At 38.7% G+C, this 24,692-nt stretch overlaps 2 protein-coding genes across 2 annotated transcripts in view; one reads left to right on the top strand and one right to left on the bottom strand.

Moving 5' to 3' along the window:
• Positions 1 to 272: 272 nt before the first annotated feature.
• LOC101739191 (protein-glucosylgalactosylhydroxylysine glucosidase) lies at positions 273 to 13,076 on the top strand. Its single transcript, XM_004930827.5, has 14 exons — positions 273 to 725; positions 1,994 to 2,325; positions 3,427 to 3,729; positions 4,661 to 4,761; positions 5,209 to 5,344; positions 5,723 to 5,870; positions 6,305 to 6,452; positions 7,275 to 7,365; positions 8,587 to 8,674; positions 9,130 to 9,327; positions 10,312 to 10,480; positions 10,734 to 10,905; positions 11,956 to 12,096; positions 12,582 to 13,076. The coding sequence occupies exons 1-14, from the start codon at positions 550 to 552 to the stop codon at positions 12,689 to 12,691; spliced, it is 2,313 nt and encodes a 770-aa protein (XP_004930884.1). The 5' UTR covers positions 273 to 549; the 3' UTR covers positions 12,692 to 13,076.
• Positions 13,077 to 15,495: 2,419 nt separating this feature from the next.
• Positions 15,496 to 24,692, bottom strand: part of LOC101736901 (carbohydrate sulfotransferase 11) — a 40,482-nt gene continuing 31,285 nt past the window's right edge. The window contains exon 4 of the mRNA XM_004930980.5: positions 15,496 to 19,622. Coding sequence (XP_004931037.1) covers positions 19,393 to 19,622 — 230 coding nt within the window. The 3' untranslated portion in view covers positions 15,496 to 19,392. The remainder of the gene's footprint in view (positions 19,623 to 24,692) is intronic.

Below are 24,692 nucleotides of genomic sequence, written 5' to 3' on the forward strand. Positions count from 1 at the left end.
CGTGAACCATTCGTTTAGAAAGTCTGTCTCTGTGGGCACGGACACAACGATGGCAGCCCCATCACCGTGATCGGGACTCTATGGGCTAAACACCTGCAAGTCTTTAAATTTAAATAATTTATGAAACCCATTGTGAGGGCCCTATGTACCAGCGGGGTACCCTAGGACTACAACACAAATACAACACACATGATGCATTTAAACAGAACACGTGACCCAGGCGTCCGTGTACATTATTATTATCTTTGTTAATAGAGCAATAAGTGTGTCATGGCAGGTCGCGTAATCTGTACGTTGGCGCTGGGAGGGACGCACGACTGCATCCCAACACGGCGAGCGTTCCCGCCTATCTACATAATTCGCGTAACATTTGACTCATTCCGAATTTTAATATGCAATTCCAAAGTAGAAATTTCCTTTATTTAGTATCAAAATTTTAAGTTAAAACATCTTTTTAACGAATTCGTAAATAGTTTTATTTGTTTTGTTCTATAAATGATAGATATTTAGAATTTCGATATTCGTTGTGTGTTTATTGAATTCGCGTGGATGTGGCGATTTTTGACGCGAAATAAACAAGTGGCGGCCATGATGGGCTTACTCACCGTCGCCGCTTTGGTCGTCGTTGTAATGACAACTAAAGGTAGCGAAGGTGGCCATGCGGCTGCTAATGATGAAGAGCCTGAGGATATCAACAACGATCCTAAAGTTTTTTCCACATTCAGGTAATATATGTCATGATTTTTAAATTTAGCTTTGATCAGACGTCAATATTGGTTAATCTACAGACGATGTTACTTTGAAAATTTTTTTTTATTGCTTAGATGGGTGGACGAGCTCACAGCTCACCTGGTGATAAGTGGTTACTGGAGCCCATAGACATCTACAACGTAAATGCGCCACCCACCTTGAGATATAAGTTCTAAGATCTCAGTATAGTTACAACGTCTGCCCCACTCTTCAAACCGAAACGCATGACTGCTTCACGGCAGAAATAGGCAGGGTAGTGGTACCTAACCGCGCGGACTCACAAGAGGTCCTACCACTAGTAATTACGCAAATTATAATTTTGCGGGTTTCTTTTTTATTACACGATATTATTCCTTCACCGTGGAAGACAATCGTGAACATTTGTTGAGTACGTAATTCATTAAAAAAATTGGTACCCGCCTGGGATTCGAACACCGGTGCATCGCTCAACACGAATGCACCGGACGTCTTATCCCTTAGGCCACGACGACTTCACCTTCACTGGTAGGCCGAAAAAGTAAATAGCAGTCAGTATACAGGTCCCATACTTGTATATTGCACATGTCTTCAAAATCAAGTTTTAGTTAAGTACCTATGTTAAAACATTTAACAATTATATAATATTAAACCCAAATTAAATCAGATGCAATTCATTTTCCCGTTTCGCACTTGTGAAAGATTGTCTATATTTTTGGCCTATCGTTTCCCCGATGGCCGACACCCCGCAATGGTCACAGAATAAGTCAGTAAGTATCTACAGTCGGCATCATTGCGCCACTTTGAAAAGGCGGCATGACATGAGAACCCTCTTGTCGTGGCCGCTGGAAATTACATACCCGATCCTGTAGACCGGATGGTAAACAGTCACACAAAACACGTCATTACAGATCCTCCCGATCCATTAACGGTGCTTTTAGGTACCACAAGCACCGGTCACCGTCTTCGTCGAACCCGTCGCTTGCGACGAAGGACTCGACGAGCGAATTAGCCCATAGACACAGCCCACTGAATTTCTCGCCGGATCTTCTCATTGGTCGCGTTTCCGATCCGGTGGTAGATTCTGCGAAGCACTGCTAGCTTGCTAGGGTCAGTGTAAGCATCACTCCGGTTTGAGCCCCGTGAGCTCACCTACACTTTGGGGCGAAGCTGATATAGCCTCTCAAGGCTATCAGCATAGGTAGGAGAAAAAAAAAAGGTTACAGAACATTTGAAAATAGTATATAAACTTATGGTTCTTTTATAGGTTGCCAACCAACGATAGATTCATGGCGTCTATAGGCAATGGTCACGTAGCAGCGAACGTATTCAGCGATACGGTCTACATGAACGGATTGTATAACGGGAACAAAGGCGAGAGTCATCGTGCTAGGATACCTAACTGGGCCAACATCAGACTGAATTCGACCTTATCGCACATCCCGTACAGTCCAGTTTACTCTTTAGATACAAAAGAAGGCGCCTTTAAAGTCAGAGTTGATAGAGAGAGGTCGATTGTGACGCAGAGGATATTCGCTCATCGGTATTACACGAGGGCTATTATTAATCAGATCCAAGTTATGGCTAAAGCGCACGCCGGTGAGTTTATTTTTAATTTATCGGTCTGACTTTCAGTTTGTTGCTTGTGGAGAAAGTTCGTGCTCTGAACAGGCAATGGTAACTATTTGGTCGAAATCAACTAAACTCACTCGAGGATAAATTTTTGTACATATTTAATTTTGTGAATAGCAACACAACATTATTATTTCCATAATTATCCTTGTTATTTATGGATATAATCCCTATAATATTATAGAATATTTTATTATGTGATTAAATAATAGAATTGGGTTTTACTGAAAAAATCTTAAATACTATATCAATAAAACAAGAAAAGAAGAGTCACAGAAAAATATATTATTAGTTTATAATTTATGGACTGCATCTCTTGCTATTAGGGTGAAGGAGTTCTGGTGCTATAGGTGTATTTTTTCCTACCTGATCATAGGGCTTTGTTAATATTCCACTTCGATAAAGCGGCACGACACGAGAACCCTCTCATCGTGGCCGCCGGTAACTACATTCTCGATCCTGCGGACAGAATGGAAAGCAGTCGACGTCGCCCAAAACACGTCATCTCGGATCCTCCCGATCCACTAACGGTGCTTCTAGGTACTTCAAGCACCAGTCACCGTTCTCGTCGAACCCGTCGCTTGCGACGAAGGGCTCGACGAGTAAATTAACTCTCAGACACAGCCCACTCCCACTGAGTTTCTCGCCGGATCTTCTCAGTGGGTCGCGTTTCCGATCCGGTGGTAGATTCTGCGAAGCACGACTCTTGCTAGGGTTCGTGTTAGCATCGTCGTCAGGTTTGAGCCCCGTGAGCTCACCTACTAGTTAGGGTTCCGCTGGAATAGCCCCTATAGGCTACCAGCTTAGGTAGGAAAAAAAAAATGTTAATATTTTGTTTTAGTATGTTCCTGGTGTTTTAATTAAGCTTTCTAATTTAAAAATAATTATTAAAGACATATAGATTCCGGTTTCACAGATTGCAACGACACTCCGTCCGTTAAGTTTAAGCACCTTTTATTTCATTACAATTTTATTGTCGCTTTAGTACCAAAAAGCGCCTTATAAACATACCGAGCAAGTGTGTTTCTTAGTATTTTGCACATAGAAAATGTATATAAATACTTTTAGAACCAAATTTTGTTCGCCACGAGATATGGATTGCGATACAATTAATTCCTGGACCGGATAGCGAGGATATCGGCTTCAAGGATCCCGTTCCCGAGATAATTGAAGGACGCACAGTCCGGAGTACGTGTGGTCAAACTTTGAAATCGGAGGATATCGTATATCAGCCACTGCCGGTGGAGGTCTGCGTGTTCTGGACGTCGGTGCCTGATCACTTGGTGGCCCCGCAGCACGGGTCCAGGGTTTTCACGTTTGTTATGACAGCGGATACCAATAGGACAGTTGCCAGAGAGGAGATGATCAGAGGTATTTTTTTACTAATCAAAAATATGTTGAACTTCAATCATATTTTTACGAGTAGGTATACCATTTTATTACTTTATTATAATACTAGCTGACCTGGCAGACTTCGTAGTGCCTCATTTCATAAATTAAAGAACTAAACTTTTGTATAAAATAAACTTAAAACAAACAAAAGGATCCGTCCGATGGAGAACACATCAAAGTAAAAACAAAATTGTTATTTTTATTTAATTCCGAGCATTTTCATATTTATCTACCTTTTAAACCTTCTCTGGACTTCCACAAATAATTCAAGACCAAAATTAGCCAAATCGGTCCAGCCGTTCTCGAGTTTTAGCGAGACTAACGAACAGCAATTCATTTTTATATATATAGAAGATAGAAAGATATTGGCTTCATAATATTCAGAAAGATACTTTATAAATTTCGTCTCGCTTTCGATTAAGATTGTAAAAGCAGACATGCTATCAACAATGAGTACTCGGGTGCGGGTAAATTTTTCTATATGAACAGATAATAAAGTACAACTTAAAAAAAATAGACTCAAAGCTTTAAAGCACACGAGAACGCACTATGTCGAACTTTGAGAATTCAGTATTAAGTATACAATCGCAGAGATAAATGAGTGTATTGATAATTCCGGATTTTATTAGCTTTGGCGGACAGAAAATATCAAGGGTAGTCACACGGCTGCCTGTTTCTGTTCTTCAGGTTGAAGTTTCGGTTGCATTGGATTATTTATTTATTTATTCGGCTAACCCAGTTTTTGCTTGAGAATTCTAGTATCAAGAAGTAAAAATCTCACCTATCATTTTTGAGGTAGGTTCTAGAGAACATACGACAGCGCAAAGAAACTATTTTAAAATGAACGCCAGTGAAACATAGGACATAGTGCAATTCCTATTCTTAAAATATCATAAAATTGTCGTTTCAGTTCTACAAGAAGACGGAGAAGAGCTTTACGATAAGCACGTGGCCGAGTGGCAGAAGCTTCATCAGCAAGCTCACATTGAAATTGAAGGGAATTTGAAAGTTGTATGTTTATTTAAAAATCATTAATAAATTAGTGCGGTCATCAAATTAATTTCTTTGCAGTTCATTAAGTACAAACACTTTTATTTTGATAAGTTGACATTGACACAGTCTGAGGCATAGTCGTTTGAATAACCTCAAAGTTTGAGTAGTAGGCAGCGGCTTGGCTTGGCTTGGCTGATGCTCAATGCGTGGCTCTGTGCTCGTCTGCCCGTAAATTCAATAAAAAAGGCCCGCGCGCGATCACTTCGTGCACCAGCTGATACCTATTTGGGTGATATTTGGAGTAATGATATGGGACATTTTTAATAAAAATCGATATATTTTTCAGGAGTATGTACCAACTTTTGTTTTGTGACCACAATCTTTTTGAATTCGGGGCTGACGACAGGTACACAATATTGTTAAACGATGTTACAATTAGACGTTAAGATATATTTCAATTTTTAGGCAAAGGTTGTAAATGCAATCTGGTACTACTTCCTCAGTTCGTTGCCTTCGGAGGATTCACATCAGCCATTAGGCAGGTTTTACGGCCTCAGCCCAACAGGACTCGCCAGAGGAGGGACTTTGGAAGATTACGAAGGTACTCCCGCATATTTTGATGAAGCGAACAATGGTTTAAGCACACACAGCTTCCACACATACAGTTTTACTTTAAAATTTAATCATAGAACGTGTGCTATTGATATTTTTATCTATTACGAGAATCCATTCACATAGTCTGTTACTTTTGGCAGAGTTACTGTTACGTTTGAATTTGAATTTGAATTTATCATTGATCCTACCCTGAATAACAAGTTTCTCCATAGACTCTGCTGGCTATCGCGATACAAGTCCTGAAATCCTGGATTGCACTGTTGACGATAACCTCTGAAATATGTTACCTTACCAACCTTTGAGAGAATCGATTACTTGATTAATATTGCGAAAAGAAATTGAGATTCTTGAACTCTTTTTCTAGGTCACAATTTCTGGGACACCGAAATCTGGATGTTTCCGTCTATTTTACTTCTATATCCGAAGTATGCGGAGAAATTGCTCCAGTACAGGCTTGACGTGGCCTACGTGGCTGCTCAGTTGGCGAAGGTCACAGGACACAAAGGTTATAGGTAAGCACCACATCCTGTCTCATGTTAGTCCTATTTTAAGGTGGGTTTGGCCGCTTTAACGTTGTTCACGTTAATGGACTCCGGTAGCCAGTTAATTCCGGATGCACCGTGAGTTCATCCACGCGCCTAACCAATAAGAAAAGCGTTTAAACCATGGTTATACGATTTTTCCTATCGAGAATGAACTGGTTTAAATGTATAAAAAATACATTTTCGTTTATTTTTTAGCCACACAATACTCATTACAAGCTAAAAAGATACACGATAAATAACAAGTAAAAATCAGGCTTATAATATAGGCCATGTGCGCACGACTAAACCAGACAAATGTGCTGAGTTTGTACACAATGTTCCTTACAACTATAAGACAAAACAACACGATAACGAAAACTAATCTAACTTGTAATGTAAGGAAATAATTATTCGTCTCTTAGGTTTCCATGGGAGAGTGCATACACAGGGGTGGAAGTGACACAGCCATGCTGTCCAGAGGTCGCAGAGTACGAACAGCATATAACCGCCTGCATCTCGTTTGCCGTGAGGCAGTACCTGGCTACCACCAGGAATGAGGAGTGGCTAAAGGTTTGTTTTAGTTCAGTTCTAATCTGTAGGAAGCTATGCGTCAATACCATTGTACCAATGTACTCGCTGTCCGGCTGGTAATCACTGGAGCACATGGGAACCGCCACCGACCTGGATTAGCGTTGTATTGGATCGGTAATGTTTAAAAATAAAATATTATTATTATTACATACATTACAAAACATAACAATAGACAAATTATAATAATTAATTTAATCTTGAACGCACAAACCGATCCTTACTATCTTTCTCCTCCTCCTCGAGTCGTGTTCCTCGTGTCTGAGGGTCGTGACCACCATCACCCATGAGCTTCAATCTTAGGATCTTTTTCCACTTTCCCCTGTCCACGGCGTCATGCAGCGCGCTGTACACTGTACTGTCCAAAGCGGTGCGGATCTGATCGGACCAACGAGTATGGCTGCGGCCTCTAGATCTGTTGCCTTCAACTTTCCTTGTGAACTTCCTACTGTCTTCCTACCGAACCTTATAAAATATATGGAACATATTAAAAACTAAATGCTTCCAACTCACGAACCTCATGCGGTCCTGTAGCGGGTAGTTATAAAAAAACACAAGATACATATTTGACAGATGCGTGAAACTCGCTTACGACATTTTCAATATAAGTTCACATATAAACAAGTTCCGAAGAACAACATTGGACCATCTTCCAGGCTAAGTCCATGCTCGACCACCGGTCCTGGAGTAAGTGGAAAGCCGTTCGGGCCACAAGTAACTATTCGTTCCCAAAAAAATCCGGTACCATTTGATTCGTCTCAGTTGTACGTTTTCCCTCTGTAATCAAAATCTTAAATATTCCAGCACGGCGGATGCGATATAGTTACGAATATAGCTGACTTTTGGGCTTCTAGAGCGGTCATCAATTATAATACTGGACTATACGATATTGAAAGTGAGTACTGTACTTTTTATCATTTTTTATTCCATAGTTGAGGGTAGAAGAGCTCACAGCATCCTGGTGTAAACTGTGTTAAGTGGTTACCAGAGCCCATAGACATTTACAAGTAGTCGTCGTGGCCTAAAGGATAAGACGTCCGGTGCATTCGTATCGAGCGATGCACTGGTGTTCGAATCTCGCTGGCGGGTACCAATTTTTCTAATGAAATACGTACTCAACACATGTTCACGATTGATTTCCACGGTGAAGGAATAACACCGTGCAATAAAAATCAAACCCGCAAAATTATAATTTGCGTAATTACTGGTGGTAGGACCTCTTGTGAGTCCGCACGGGTAGGTACCACCGCCCCGCCCATTTCTGCCGTGAAGCAGTAATGCGTTTCGGTTTGAAGGGTGGGGCGGCCGTTGTGACTATGCTGAGACCTTGGAACTATATCTCAGGGTGTGTGGCGCATTTGCGTTGTAGATGTCTATGGGCTCCAGTAGCCACTTAGCACCGGGTAGGCTGTGAGCTCGTCCACACATCTAAGCAATAAAAAAAAATGTAAAAGCCGCCACCCGCCTTGAGACATGAGTTGTAAGGTCTCACGTTTAACAGTACAACGCCTGCCCCACTCTTCAAACCAAGACAAATTACTGCTTCACAGCAGAAATGGGCGGGGTGGTGGTACTTACCCGCGCGGACTCACAAGAGGTCCTACCACCAATAATTACGGAAATTATAATTTTGCAGGTTTGATTTTTATTACACGATGTTATTCCTTTACCGTGGAGGTTAATCGTTAACATTTGTTAAGTGCGTATTTCATTAGAAAATTGGTACCCGCCTCCTCTAGCATAAAAAATAAAACTAGGTGTTCCGCATCACGCATTTCTTACTTCCTAACACGACATCTTCTATCTCTCTTACTCATCCAATTTCCAAATCTGTCATCCATCCATACCATTCCGTTCCGTTCCTACATAGTTATTGTTGGTCAGTATAATATTTCCGAATTTTCGAACACTTTAGAGACGCGGGAAAACCGTAGAAGATGTAAACTATTATATTTTTTAATTATACCTTGTGTGTACCCTTATTCATGGACGTCAGCAAAACCAGGGAAACAGCGAAGCCTCCGCCAACTACAATTCATTTATTCCCTGCTTATTATCTCGCGAAATGTTTCTCAATTGTCTGAATCCGGAACTGCAATGTGTGCTTTCTTTGCAGACGTTATGGGACCCGACGAAGATCACAGCAACATAAACAATTCAGCCTTCACCAACGTCGTAGCCGGATATTCGCTGTACTTAGCCCAGTACGTATGCTTTAATATCTTACCAAATGCTTATTACATATGATAATGTAGTATGACAGCTTAGTTCCAGTAACACGCAGGATGGTAACATCCAATCTTCTTCTCAACACTTTTAATTAATTTCGGCTATGTAGAGTCTTAGCACCATTATGTCTATTCGTGGAACTAGTAAAAAGTTACTAAGGAATTTAGCGGAGTATGGGCATCAGCGACTTCTGGGTATTATACCCAGGTCTACCGGTCTACTACCGTCTACAGGTGGATTGGCGTATACTAAGCCCGTTCGTGGAGATACCAATATCCGGCAAATTTCAGTAACAATTCAATCCTGTTTGAAAAGTGGGACAATACCATTGAGACCCCAATTAGGTGTCAGAATTCAGATTGTGAGCTCTATGGGCTCATCCTTTATTTTAAAAATGTAATCAGTTTGTCATTTAAAATTCTTTTTTCAGATATGTATCATGCCTATGCAAATCGTATTATTCAGTGGAAGACCCGGATCACTGGGCGGATATAGCGTGGAGTCTCTATCTGCCTTACGACGAGAAAAACGACTATCATCCACAGTACGAAGGCTACGTGCGCGGAGAGTCCATCAAACAAGCTGACGCGGTCTTACTAGGATACCCTTTGCTGTACAAAATGAATACGTAAGTCAAACAATAAATAATACAAAAAAAACACAAATGCTGGTGGTAGTAGACTATTTTGCAAGACTGCATTGGTGGTTTTCACAGCGACACCGATTTCTGTCACGAATTTTTCGTATCTTATTAATTACTAGCCGTACTCGTCCGCTTCGCTGGGCAGTTAAAATTAACATTATTAATTATTGTCATTATTATTAGGGAGTCAACACTCATATAAATATTAGCCTATCCATTAAGCACATGTATTTTCTACATGGATACCAAGTTTCAAGTCAATCGGACGCATGGTTCAGTAGTAACGGAACATTTGTAAAAACCACTGTAGATTTATATATTAGTATAGATAAATACGCCATTTCCAAGTAAAAATTATTTTTCAACATTTTTTGGTTATGTGACACCGTATTAATTATATGCCCTTCTCATTCCCTCCTGTATCTTATTAGGCATTTTCATAACTGTCTCACTGGACAACGTCAGGAAAAAATATTATATTTGGGCCTTTAAATGGTGTGCATCAAATTTTGCTATCTCGTAAGTATAGTGATTGCGGGATTAATTAATGGTTTTTGAACTGTTTAATTTGTTCATCAAGGTATGTTGGAAACGAGAAAAAAAGTGGCCTTTCTAAGAAGAGTAATGTTGAAGTAATATTAAGTAAAGGCACACAGACCAACGAAGTGTTCCTATAACAAAATCTGTTTCTGTATTCGTTCGATTACTTGCGCTCTGAATTTAACTGAATGACGAATGAACTTATCATAGGAAACATTGTCATCCGCCTATTGAGATTAAAGTCTGGTCGCGATATCGTCCGCATATACATTATACAGTAGAAAACCAGAAACCACCAGATACTAGAAAATCATAAAGACTAGAAAAATATTGCAAATTTGATAATGTATTGTCGAAATTATTTAAATGATAAATCGATTGAAGATGTGTGAATCTAAATTAAACATAGAATAACATCGGTTATTTCAGGACGACGAGAAAAAACGACATTGATTATTATGAATCAGTTACGAGGAAGTCTGGTCCAGCTATGACTTGGAGTATGCATGCTATAGGATACTTGGACGTAGAAGACAAAGCAAAGGCTGCAGCCATGTTCAGCGAGAGCTACCAGAAATACGTCAGGGAACCTTTTAAAGTGAGTTAGTGAGGGTACTACGACAACTACCGTACTTCTTACTTTCTTAAAAAATATTTCTAATTAGCTACTTAACATAGTGGTGACAGATCGCTGAACTGATATTACTCAATAAATGTGCTTGTAATTATCACGACAATAAAAGACAAAAAGTAAATCTTAAAGTAAATTACAAAAAAATTAATTCAGAAACGTGAATAAATATTTTTTTTGTTTTTTATTTCTGGGCTGTTAGTATTGTCATTTTGTTTAGGTCTGGAGTGAGTTGCAAAGCCCCCAGGTCGGTGCTGTGAATTTCTTCACTGGGATGGGAGGGTTCCTGCAGACATTGATCTTCGGCTACGCCGGAATCAGAATCCATTTGGACAGGATAGAGATCATAAGGCCGCAACTGCCACCAGAAACGAAAGAATTTAAAATAAAAGGTTTATTTTTATTTTTATAGCATAAATGGGTGGACGAGCTTTACACACAGTCCACTTTATACACACACACACACACACACACACGCACACACACTTTATACATAGCCCACCTTGTGTTAAGTGGTCACCGGAGCCCATAGACATTTACAACGTAAATACCGCCACCCACCTTGAGATATGAGTTCTAAGGTCTCAGTATAGTTACAACGGCCGCCCCACCCTTTAAACCAAAACGCATTACTGCTTCACGGCAGAAATACGCAGGGTGGTGGTACCTACCCGTGCGGATTCACAAGAGGTCCTACCACCAGTAAAAAGGTCCTGGAAACGAGTTAAAGTATGCATAGATGCGTATGAATATCAGTATGAATATCAGTACTAAAATTGTTTAAAAATCCAATGAAATTAAGATACGTGATATAATAAACATTATTAGTTAATGCGCTAAAATACAAACGACCGAATCAGAGAAATTCTGGGTCTACTCTTATACGTATTTCTAGCATCCATGAAAGAAGTAAACTCCAGGTTGGAGGCTTGAAATATGAGGCGTCTTTTGTTTTTAAGCGAATTCAGAAAAGGAGGAGCTTTTCAAATCAACTATTTGTATTACCTCGGAACTCTTTTCCAGGTGAATTGATTTTGATGATTCTTTAAATTTCTAAAAAGCTAGTGCTTCTCATGTGGTCTAATGTAAACTTTATCAAGATTTGACCATTTTTTTAATTTTCCTTAGTAATTAGTTCTTTTATTTTTATTTTGTATTTTTTTCCTACCTAAGCTGATGGCATTGATAGGTCATTTCAGCCTAACCCTAACAAGTAGGTGAGCTCACGGAGCTTAAGCGTGACGACGTTGCTAACATTAACCCTAGCAAGAGCAGTGCTTCACAGAATCTACCACCGCATTGGAAACGCGACCCACTGAGAAGATCCGAAGAGAAATTCAGTGGGCTGTGTCTGTGGGTTAATTTACTCGTCGCAAGCGACGGGTTCGACGATGACCGGATGTATTATCGTTAAACTAGTTAATGTATTGAACAATTTTCAGGTATTAAATATTTGGGGTCGAGTCTGTCGATGCATATCCAGGCGACCAGCGTCACGCTGACGGTGTCGTCGGTGCACGACCAGTGGCCGTTAGTCATGAACGACGGGAGATACAACGTGACGCTTACTCCTGGTATGACAGGTACGACCATTCCCACATTCTTGACAATATCATTTTTTTTCCTTCCTAAGCTGATAGCCTTGAGAGGTTATTTCAGCGTAACCTTAACTAGCAGGTGAGCTCACGGGACTCAAACCGGAGTGATGCTAACACTGACCCTAGCAAGAGCAGTGCTTCGCAGGATCTACCACCAGATCCGAAACGCGACCCACTGAGAAGATCCGGCGAGAAACTCAGTGGGCCGTGTCTATGGGTTAAAGTATCACTGACAATCACGACTCGCCTGTTTAAACACAACGCTGTCTATAAGCGCGTTGCCGTTGACCTTGACCAGGCAGGTGGAAGTCTCATTACATTATGTAACGGATGCTTCATTTTTATACCGAAATTCATGACGTCACCGTAAAAACCGACAGAATCATGACACTGACAGTAGTTATGTAGACGGTTTTGCCCAAATGAAAAGCCTCCTCGGCCTCGAAATGAAAACAAATGTTGTATTCCAGTGACACTACCTAAGGATGGTATTTCGACTATTCGTGCTGTACCATGGAAAGACTGCAAGCTGCCCGCCGATATTATTGGGCAGAATTATCTGAGGCCTATTGGATCATAGAGTAAATTAACTTTGTGCAAAATATACCGAGACTTAATATTAGATGTTCAAGTTTTTGTGTCCCATTTTTTGTATGGAATTCGTAAAATTGATGATAATCGAATAACGAACGTTTCTTTCTGGTTTGATAATCCGAAACCAGTTTTCTGAAATGAATTAGCGGATTAACAACGTTGAAACCTATCGTAAAAGCTAGAGAGAGATATTTCTAAAATTAAAGGAGCGATACTGTAAAATGCCTAATGATATTTTGCCTACTTTCTAATCCGTCCTTTTAACGCTAGAATAGATTCTAGTAGAGTCAAGTTTGAGGCCTGTGTACAAAAACAATTTATTTTGATATATAATATATTTTTTATATCTGTTAAATTAAAGCTATAAATAATTTTGGAGTTTTATTAAACAGTTCGCAGATAATTTAATTTAAGTTGTGGCGTTTAAGAACGCACCTTTTTATGATGCGCGAGCCGGAATGCACGACAGGTTGAAAAAAGAAGATAGTCTATGACATCATGATATTTTACCGCAAAAATATGACGAAGAAATAAATAAAAAAAAACCGCTACAAATATACAGCATAGTAGCTTTGTTTCGATTGTGGTGTTAATTACAAGCTGATCCAAAAACGTGACTTTCACGAATTTCACTTGAATAAAGAAGGGGCTCTATTTGGAGCCCCTCAAAGTCATTCAGTATATAATATTAGCGTTATATATACATGTATCTGTAAAATTTGTATGACAACGAATATGTATGTGCGGTCCCTAACACAATGTACTGAGAAGATTTATATTGAGCAGAAAGTTTAGAAGGCTAGTTCTCGCGTGCTATAAGTGTGACCAGCGCTGAGGACAGCTGTTCCCCGAAGTGGTGCTCTAAGCCGTCAAAGCTATCTACGCTCTGGCGGGCGGCGTGAAGACTACACGCCACTCACACGTTCAACGCGTTCGCGCAGTACTTGAGTCTGCGTCACTAGTTTCGGCCTAGAACCCAATCTCTTCCCGCGGGTGTCGTAAAAGTCGATTGAGGGATTCACTGGAGAATAGGCAGCAGCCTTCTGAATTCTGTATACTGCCGGCTCACTGACTGCGCAGTGGACAAAATAAACAGAGTAGATTTGGACTTCGAACTCATGTCTGGGTCATGGCTGGCTGAATGGGTGGCGGCATCCACGCTGTGATATTTATGTTACTCCGCTAAACAATTAACACCAGGTGGGCCGTGACCTTGTTGTACCTTCTACACAATAAATCATCATCATAGTCGGTTGCTCTTGGTGGTAGAGCAGTCGTGGTCATTTGGAATTCTTGTTTATTAAGGCATTCACAGATGTTTTCCATAGTTTGCGAACTGAAGCTTGTTGTTATAACTTATACATTACTAGCTGACTAAAGATCTAAACTTTTGTATAAAATAAACTTAAAACAAACAAAAGGAATCCGTCCGACGGGGGACACATCAAAGGAAAACAAAATTAATTCCGAACATTTTCATATTTATCGACCTTCTAAACCTTCTCTGGACTTCCTTGAATAATTCAAGACCAAAATTAGCCAAATCGGCCCAGCCAACGAACAGCAAGTCATTTTTATATACATAGATAATTTTCTGTTTCAGAATTTTCTGGACAAAGATCTCTGATAAATAACCGCTTTTAACTGTGAAAACTGTCAGATCAATAGAAAAATCCCTTCCCACCTAATTACTTAAGACATCGATCAAGTTTAATAATAATAATACAAAGAAAGCCCTAATTGTAAGTAAAGTACAAAGTAAAGTAGGTACGATATTAAATTTTGACGTGAATTTTCATTCAACAAACGACACTGCGGAATGGAATTTACTTTTCAACTGAAACAAGAAATTGATCGAAAGCTGTATAGTGTAACATAATATTAAAAAGTCCAAGTAGATTCACAGGCGATATAGTTAAAAAAATAGGACACACATGTTTTCTGTGTTAAAAAAATCCTAATGAGTTGCACACCCGTGTACACAGATACAAATAACAGCGGTCTACATTTAGTTTTTTCGTTACTTGACTGGTATCGAAGAACTCTGTACAAGTGATAGATAACAAAAACGCACTTTTAATAGTTTGATCCGCATGTTTGTTTGTATGAAGCGTAATCTTTGAACATCGTTTTAACGACTTCAAAAACGTACGTACTGATGACAGAACAATAATTTTGTAACTTCGCTCCAATATCTTGCCCGGTTTTAGTTTTTAAAGCTAGGTACTACTATCATAAATTTTCCATCTTCATTTAAAAATTAATAGTATTGGATAATAAACGTTGTTATAATATCACACAAGTCTCACAAGTAGCGTCGTTAAAATAATAGCTATGTATGTAAGTACAGAGGACAAAGAAATTTTTTTTTATAAAGACAGAAGGGAGTGAAATGTCAGTCGTGCCCCTGTAAAGTCACTTCGTATAGGCCATTGGAAGTTTTAGCACGACGCCGAATTACTCTAAGATTTCCTACCCAATTGTTAGGTACTAAGAAAGTTGTACAAAGAACGATGTAGTCACAACCCTAACAAAAAATTATATTTAAGTGCCGCAATAAGCACTCATAATTGTAGACATGAGCAAACCCTAATTCGGGGTCATTAAATTGGGAATCATTATCATCATCATTTTCCTGCCCTTCTCCCAGTCACTTGGGGTCGGCGCAACATGTTTTCTCCTTCCATAGTCCTCTAGCATATACCATTTCTTCACTCACTGCCTTCTTATTATTTTTAATGTCTGTTAATGCAGTAATTGAGTGAAATTGAGAAATAAATTGAAAGACGATTATAAAATGAATACTTTCAAATTTATTTCATTTAAAAATATTTAGTACTAAGCGTACAACACACCGTATACAACAAAAACTAAAAAAATATACAGGAGTTGCTAAATAATCGGTTTTACCGTTCTAGCTACTTATTTCAAACAAATATAATATGGAATCTGCACATGGAAATAATATATAAACATTCCTAATGAAATTAAATAAATTGGTCTACCCTATGCTTAGGTAACCAATTTATTTACAAGTACCAGGAAATAAATAAAATAAAATCAATAAATTATAATCACTATACGATGACAAAAATTATACTCTACAAACACGCGTAGAGCACATACTTATATATACGATTAAGAAAAAAATCAGATATGTTTAATATTGTCTTTCTGCAAGACACATTTTTATTATGTACAAATTATAAAAGCACCTTTTTTCCCTTCAAAACGCCCCAAGCGCCCCTAGCGGACGGACGACGAAACGTAAACTACAAAACTAACCACTAGAGGCGCTGTAATACGCATATTTCACTATGGAAACAAATAAATTTTTGATTGAAACTAATTGATTTAATTTTCCAGAAGAACATATTGCGTCAGCAAACAACGCTTTTACAATTAAACGTTCACAGCAGTCAGATAATTATAAATCAAGAGAAAACTAATATCTTATTTAAGAGCACTCGATGAGACATCATGATTCTTAATAATATCAAACAAGTCCCCTAAAAAGTGTATTAAGTTTTGGATATAATACACAATTAGCACCATCGGTTAAGCACCTAAATTAAATAATAATTGTACTAGTTAGTATTTATGTCCGTAGATGCATTTGCTTAGGAAAACATTACTTATCACATTTCTCTTATCTTATACCTTTAAACGAGCTTTTCTTGTATATTAATATCTATACTAATATTATAAAGAGGAAAGATTTGTTTGTTTCGAATAGGCTCCGAAACTACTGGACCGATTTGAAAAATTCTTTTTCCATTAGAAGCCGACATTGTCCCTGATGAACATAGGCTACTTTTCTAATTTTTTTTAATTTTTTTTTGGTTTCCTGTGTGTTTTAATGTTTCCGAAGCGAAGCGAGGGCGGGTCGCTAGTATACTTATATAATCTGAATCTCGGAAACGTCTCCAATGATTTTCATAAAATTTAGTATACAGAGGATTTCGGGGGCGATAAATCGATCTAGCTACAATTTATTTTCAGAAAATGTTGTTTTATTCGTGTTTTCAATAATCAACTCTTCCCGACATCTATTGGCGAATAATAATACTATTTTTCTTAATTGAGAGCAACTAACCGCTTTAAAGACACAACAAGATGGCGTTATCAAAAAAAAAACCGAGCTAAGCTCAGTCATCATCTAGTAATAGATTAAACGATACAATGAATACTTAGTATACAAAATTAAGCGCTCAGTGAATTTGTAGAAAAATAGATCTGAACGCACGAGCCGAGCATATTACTATTCGATTTTTATTGTCAAATATAAGTGTACGATCTAAAGATATTTTTTTTACGTATCGACACGCTTATGTCAGCACTCTAATATGAAAAAAATCTCGTTTACTTTACTTTAAGTATTGATATAATTTCAAAGCTATATTTGTTTTATTATAAACTGTAAGTGTAAGTGTAAGTCTCTTGTGAGTGATTTTTGAGGCATTAAAAATATATCATTGTCTGTGGAAAAAAACAATTTTCATACCACAAACAACAACCTCATCACAACGCACTACACAAATTTTTTTGTGGATAGATTATTAAAAGACTGATCAAGAGTATTCGATGTTTGATTGTTGGACTTGAGGTATATCGATTCAATGCGATCCGAATAAATCGATTTAATACAAAATAATTCGTGCATCCCTAGGTCAATGCGTTCCCTGTTCGCATTTCGATTACGGCAAGTCGAGTTAATATTTGATACATTTCACACATTACATGAGATAAAAAATAACTTAAGGAATTTACTTAAAGATAATAATAATTATAAGAAAGGAAGGAATAATCAAGGAATTAATATTGACAATGATTATAAAAAAGTTGTAGAGGTAAGTAGCGATGGTTCACGATAAACTTATACGCTATAATTACTTACTTACAAAAAAGAAACAAAATTAATATAAAAACGAATACTTTATCAAAATGGGACTTATATACTATTGAAAATGTTTAAATAAATACATACTTGAATTCACGAAAATGAACGAGAGATCTCTGACAGTTTCCAAAAAGGAAATAATATCATTTTGATGCAGACTTTCCTACTTTTTAGGATTCTAGGGATCTAGGTGATAAGAATAATCCTAATATTAGACATTTCGATTTGCGTTTTTTTTTTTGCTTGGATAGGTGGACCAGCTCACAGCCCACCTGGTGTTAAGTGGTTACTGGAGCCCGTAGACGTCTACAACGTAAATGCCGCCACCCACCTTGAGATATGAGTTCTAAGGTCTCAGTATAGTTACAACGGCTGCCCCACCCTTCAAACCGAAACGCATTACTGCTTCACGGCAGAAATAGGCAGGGTGGTGGTACCTACCCGTGCGGACTCACAAGAGGTCCTACCACCAGTAATTACGCAAATTATAATTTTGCGGGTTTGATTTTTATTACACCATGTTATTCCTTCACCGTGAAAGTCAATCGTGAACATTTGTTGAGTACGTATTTCATTAGAAAAATTAGTACCCGGCTGCGGGATTCGAACACCGTTGCATCGCTAGATACGAATGCACCGGACGTCTTATCCTTTAGGCCACGACGACTTGAAATCAATATTTATATAGATCTAAGAAGATATAGAAGGTATTAAAAGTGTTTAAAACATAGCGTAGAACTCTACTATGTACTTTTTATTCTGAGAAACATCTATCTACCTATTGATACTTCTTTAAAACGCGATTGTTGTTAATAAAATCGCCCTTTTTGTTGTTCATTTTGTTAATAAATAACTGCATCAGAATGTTAAAATGCATCAATGCGCTTTGAGTGAATTGATTTTTGGGAGGCTTGACGACAAAGGGAAGATCTTCCACCGAGCGGGTGATATTTGCTCGGTAGACCGACGGTCCGAAGGTTGTTGTTCGGAACTTGTATATATGCGCTTTATCTTGTAAATGTCGTAAGCGAGATTCAGGCATCTGTCAATTATCTTGCGTTGTATGATGGCTACCCGCCACAGATTAAATCATTATATTATTTGCTCCGTCCCTAATTATTATACATACAACACTACTGCTATACAACATACTTAAAATGATAAGTTCAACGTTGCAAATTCCGAAAAATCTACTATAAATTTACTATAAATACTAATTATAAATTTAATTATATACATACACATGTAAGTACATTAATAACTATTTGTGTGAACTCAACTCAACATTACCTCTGAAATTTCACGATGCCCAGTGAAAACATAATTTAGAAATTATATAATTGAAATCATTGTACTTATTAAACTATTCTAAATATAATGGAAGGAAATACAGCGACATTTTCAATTTCGTTGGACTAGTCACATATTATTCAGGTTCAGTGTAATACGATCGAAATGATCAAATGAGAAAAATATTTGATTTTTTTTTTTCATACTGTATGAAATGGTAAGCTTCATTCTTTACAATTCATTTAAGAGACTTTTTTAAAACACCACAGGACACATGTTAGTGCAAACACGAAAAGCCCTAAATAGTTAATGTTCAGTATGTAAAAATCAACTATTTCTTTTTTCTTTTAAGTTTCAATTGTCATACTGCACATTTACTTACCGCATGTTTCTATAAAACTTTATAAGGATCGTTCGCTTATATTCCTGCGTTATCCTGAAGTGCTTCCGCGTTCACAAAAATCGTATTAAATTACAGATTGTTTCATACAACTACATCAATCTAGATCAAAACCGACTAAACTATCTAAATGGTAATCGAATATTTTGAAATCGTATTTATATAGTTTGTATAACCTCCTTATCAGCGGTAAGTCTAGCTGCGAGTAGTACTTGTGGAGTTTCTGTGCGGTGCCCGAGGTGCTGGTCAGTCTCGGGAAATTCACTCCAGTTACTTGGATCGTGTGCAGAGCTAGGAGAACGTCGTCCAGGAGAGTTTCGTATTTACCTGAAATTTGATAAAGAAAATGTTATGTTTTTCCTTCTTTTTCTTTTCTACATATGCTGATAGTCTTGAGAGGCTGTATCAGCTTTACCATAGCGTGTAGGTGAGCTCTCGGTGGTCAAACGAAGACGCTGTCGCAGAATCTATCACCGGATCGGAAACGCGATCCACTGAGAAGATCCAATGAGAAACTTAGTGGGATAGTTTTTACTTCGGAATGAATTTATCAATATCCGATGGACACTAACCAGTATCAGAACAGGCCGATGCAATTCTTAGATACCCTAATGTAAAAGCGAATGTTGATATCATTAGAATTAAAACTGTCCTGACCTTCATACGCGTGAATATTTGAAACAGGCGAGACAAATCATCCCATTGATACAACGCGAACAACCGTCAGTAGTCAAAAGTTAAGGAAGATAAAAATGGTGAGGAATAAATCAATACTACTACTTCTTCTTCTTATTATTAGCCCACAAACGTCCACTGCGGCTTATAGGCCTCCTCCAAGCCTCGCCACAAAGACCAATCCAGATGTCCACTGCGGCACACGGCCTCTACCCAGCCTCGCCACAAAGACCGGTCCTGCACTGTCTGCATACAGCGGATCCCCGCGAACCTCAATAGATCGTCGGTCCATTTCGTTGAAGTGGCAGTGAGCAGGACACATTGCTCGTGGAACGGATAACCGCTGGGGCCAGAACGTTCTTGATTGGCGACCGCCTACCGAAAGACGTAGCGTGGATAGGTCTCCCACAAGATACTACTACTACTACCAATATCAAATTCGAGGCGGAAACCTATTTTCGTCTCATCGACACTCAAATCTCTCTAAGGGCTCCGATGACCGCTTCGCAACAGCTGACTGTAACAATGTCTATTTAGAGAAACGGAAAAAGACAAATTTCCGCAGTAAGAGATGAGGGTCGATACGCGTGGGTGTATTTCAACCAATAATTTCGGGAGTCCAGACAAATCTGACACCATATTTGTGAGTCGCTGTTTTTTGTATTCGAGTCGTCAAGTTCGTTGCGTTTCTGGGAATCATTTCGGTATCCGGTCTACGGTTTTGAAGGTTGCCATTCGTGTTTGAGAACATTTAGAGGTTTTCGTAGTTATTACACTCATTTGTTTCTTATATGTTAGGTATTTCATTAAAACGACATTTTTTATTGCTTAGATGGATGGACGAGCTCGCAGCCCACCTGGTGTTAAGTGGTTACTGGAGCCCATAGACATATACGAAGTAAATGCGCCACCCACCTTGAGATATAAGTTCTAAGATCTCAAGTATAGTTACAACGGCTGCCCCACCCTTCAAACCGAAACGCATTACTGCTTCACGGCAGAAATAGGCACGGGGTGGTAACTACCCGTGCGGACTCACAAGAGGTCCTACCAGCAGTCCTATATTTGCTTGTTGGTGTTTTTTAATGTTAATTGTGTTCCAGTGTACAGTAAAGTATACCTATATGCTCTCTCTCTCTCTAACATTGAAATGACGAGAATGATCAAAGTTTTATATTGTTGGTATTTTCATGAATTTATTATGTCATATTCGCTGTATGTTATATTTCTTCTAATTGAAGCCGTATTACAGTGGTCTCAGTCACTAATGACTAGACTAAGTAGTACACTAGAATTGACACTGGTACTTGTTAGTACAAAACTCTGAATAAAACTTGTACTCCTGTCTCAAAATTCAAAGTCATTTATTTCAACTAAGATGTCAGTATAACACACTTGTTGAATGTCAAAATATAAATAACAATGTTAACTCTACCACCGGTTCCAAAAAAAGCCACAGTCCTGAGAAGAACCGGCGAAACAAACTATCCGGTTTTTTTTTTGTTTTTTCTCAAATTTTTTTTTTTTTAATTAAGTAAAAATATTTACAATAAACGAAAAAACAAGTCAAAACATACAATTAAAAAAAAATACTAATGAAAAATGAAAAGGCCAGGAGCGAACGCCATCAAGATACATGATGTAGTTCGTATTGTTATGTGAATTTCGGTGACAGCTATAAACTGTCCGTGAAAACCGAAGACTACATAACATCAGCAGTTCTATGTTTGTGGTAAAAAAAAAATTAACATGCTTCGTCAAAAAGTACAATACTTACTTTCAGCTACAAGCGTTGTCATAAGTAACCTATAGGTCCACGCTAACAGCAATGCGCGCATAGGCATCGGCTACTCAAACAAGCCACTCGGGATCTTTTTTTTTTTATGATTGAAGGATTCCTGGTGGCCCGGCCTTTCCAGTTTCACCAGGACAGGTGCGCGAGCAAAGGCTCAGCCAGGAGGGGTGGGATTTGCTAACAGCTACCCGAGCGCCTCCGAAGGAGACCTAACAGCTCAAGAGCAGCTGCTTCGCGAATGAATCTACTACCGGATCGGAATCGCGACCCGTTGAGAAGATCCGTCGAGAAACTCAGCGAGCTGATTCATGGGTTAGGTTGCACGGCGAACTCTTTGTCGAGTTCGACGAGTACGGTTACCGGGGTCCCTAAGCCTGCTCCTAGTGTTAGAGCTGAAGGCGTCTAATGCAAAGGTTATTGGATCTGATGGATCCGTAAGGACGTGCCACTCTGGATCGCGCACCCGGCCCGAAAGTACCCATTACGCTAGCAGCATTGCCACGCTGTATGGCAATGGACAATCTCTGGACCAGGTACGGCCCAGACCGAAAAATTAAATCGTAGTTTGTTTTCTATGCGTCACCAAATAATCCGTGTGACAAAATTCACATTGACGTCAATTACTTAATTTGCATCTAAGGAAAAAGGTGAATCGCTATCACGAAACCAAGGCCATCATCGCTTTAAATACAATTATTATATTGTTTGTTTTTAGCTTAACAAAATATAGAATTTGTTTTAATGGTCCGGTATAATAGAGCGAACTTGTTCGTTCAGAAATTAAGCATACAGTGAAACAGCAATGTTATTTAATGTAATTCTGGAATATGTATACCGTTCAGAAATATAGTATTTTAGATTAACGCTACAAAGGAATTTTTATAGCTTAGATGGGTGGGCGATCTCACAGCCCACCTGGTGTTAAGTGGTTACTGGAGCCCATAGACGTCTACAACGTAAATGCGCCACCGACCTCGAGACATAAGTTCTAAGGTCTCAGTATAGTTATAACGACTGCCCCACCCTTCAAACCGAAACGCATTACTGCTTCACGGCAGAAATAGGCAGGGCGGTGGTACCTACCCGTGCGGACTCACAAGAGGTTCTACCACCACCAGTAATTACGCAAATTATAATTTTGCGGGTTTAATTTTTATTATACGATTTTATCTCTTCACCGTGGAAGTCAATCGTGAACATTTGTAAGGTACATATTTTATTACAAAAATCGGTACTCGCCGGCGGGATTCGAACACCGTTGCATCATTACGAATGCACTGGACGTCTTATCCTTTAGGCCACGACGACTTCAAATTGGAAACTACCCCCCTTATCTAGGTCAGCTAAATGTTATTGCTGGTTTTGTATTAAAATTAAGTTTTTGGCAAAATATTTTAGTCCAGACGATGTTATATGACTACACCGATTCGATTGAATTTCAAAGGTAATTGTTCAGTTCGTTCCTCTTCTAACGATATATCTACTCATTTAAACAAACAGCAAAAACATATTTCTCTTCTTTGTCTATAACGTGAACCGATAGATATTTACAATTTACTTTTTTTTATTGCTTAGATGGGTGGACGAGCTCACAGCCCACCTGGTGTTAAGTGGTTACTGGAGCCCATAGACATCTACAACGTAAGTACGCCACCCACCTCGAGATACAAATTCTAAGGTCTCAGTATAGTTAAAACGGCTGCCCCACCCTTCAAACCGAAACGCATTACTGCTTCACGGCACAAATGGGCAGGGTGGTGGTACCCAACCGCGCTGACTCACAAGAGGTCATAACCACCAGTAATTAGGCAAATTAAAATTTTGCGGGTATCATTTTTCTTACACGATGTTATTCCTTCACCGTGGAAGTCAATCGTGAACATTTGTTGAGTACCTACGTATTTCATTAGAAAAATTGGTACCCGCCTGAGATTCGAACACCGGCGCATCGCTCAACACGAATGCACCGGACGTCTTATCCGTTAGGCCACGACGACTTCAAACTTTCGAATATAGGCTATGCAGCTTCAAATTAAGGCCTACAAAACTTTTTTTGTTATATCTAGAGAGATTGCGCATAACAGAGACGTTGCGACTCTCAACTCTAGTAATTATTGGCCAAGGTTCAATTTATTTGGCGAAACCACAATTAACAGAAATAGGTCACAGTTAAGAATAGATACAATTACATGTGCCACGTACAAACTGTTCAACAAAGTCACATTCAATGGATCTTGGAATGGACTTGTTGTAAAAAGCGCCTATTTTTTCTAAATATATATAACATTAGGGTAATATATACATTAGGGTAACATGGGTAATATAACATGGGTAACATGGGTAAATGGGTAATCGGGATACTAAAGCGTATCTAAGTATTCTAAGAAGTTAACCTCGAAGCTTCTTTGACGAATATGTTAATTTTTATCCCGAGGAACAGTCGCTAATGGTATTTTTAAATCAGTTCTCTAGGGCAATGACGATAACAATCGTCAAAAACCGTTCAAAAATATATTAAAATATTCGCAACTGCTACTATCAGATTACTGTCTATGTGAAGGAATAATTTAGAAAGAGAGAATAAATACATTATATTGGACACACTAATTTAAAATCGAGCCTTCGAAGCTACTACTGAACGAAGGAAGAATTAGAAATAAGTTATTAGATTTGTAGACGATTTGTGGATTTTGCTTGTCGTGTCTGTTTCTCCGACATCGACAAAGATGCGGTCAGGTTTGCAGCGTATGCAATTACGAGTATTATTTGTCTAAATGCTTCGGTAATCTGAGTAACTGGGTCGTCAGCCGCAAATTCCACCGTCACCACTTAGATATATTTTCTTGAAGCAATTCGTGATGAGTTCAAGTATTGAATGTATTCGCCACAGTTGTCCCAATTAACAGAACCCTCGACACGCCCAACTC

The sequence above is a fragment of the Bombyx mori genome, chromosome 4, assembly GCF_030269925.1.
Source record: "Bombyx mori chromosome 4, ASM3026992v2".
Taxonomy (NCBI): Eukaryota; Metazoa; Arthropoda; class Insecta; order Lepidoptera; family Bombycidae; genus Bombyx; species Bombyx mori.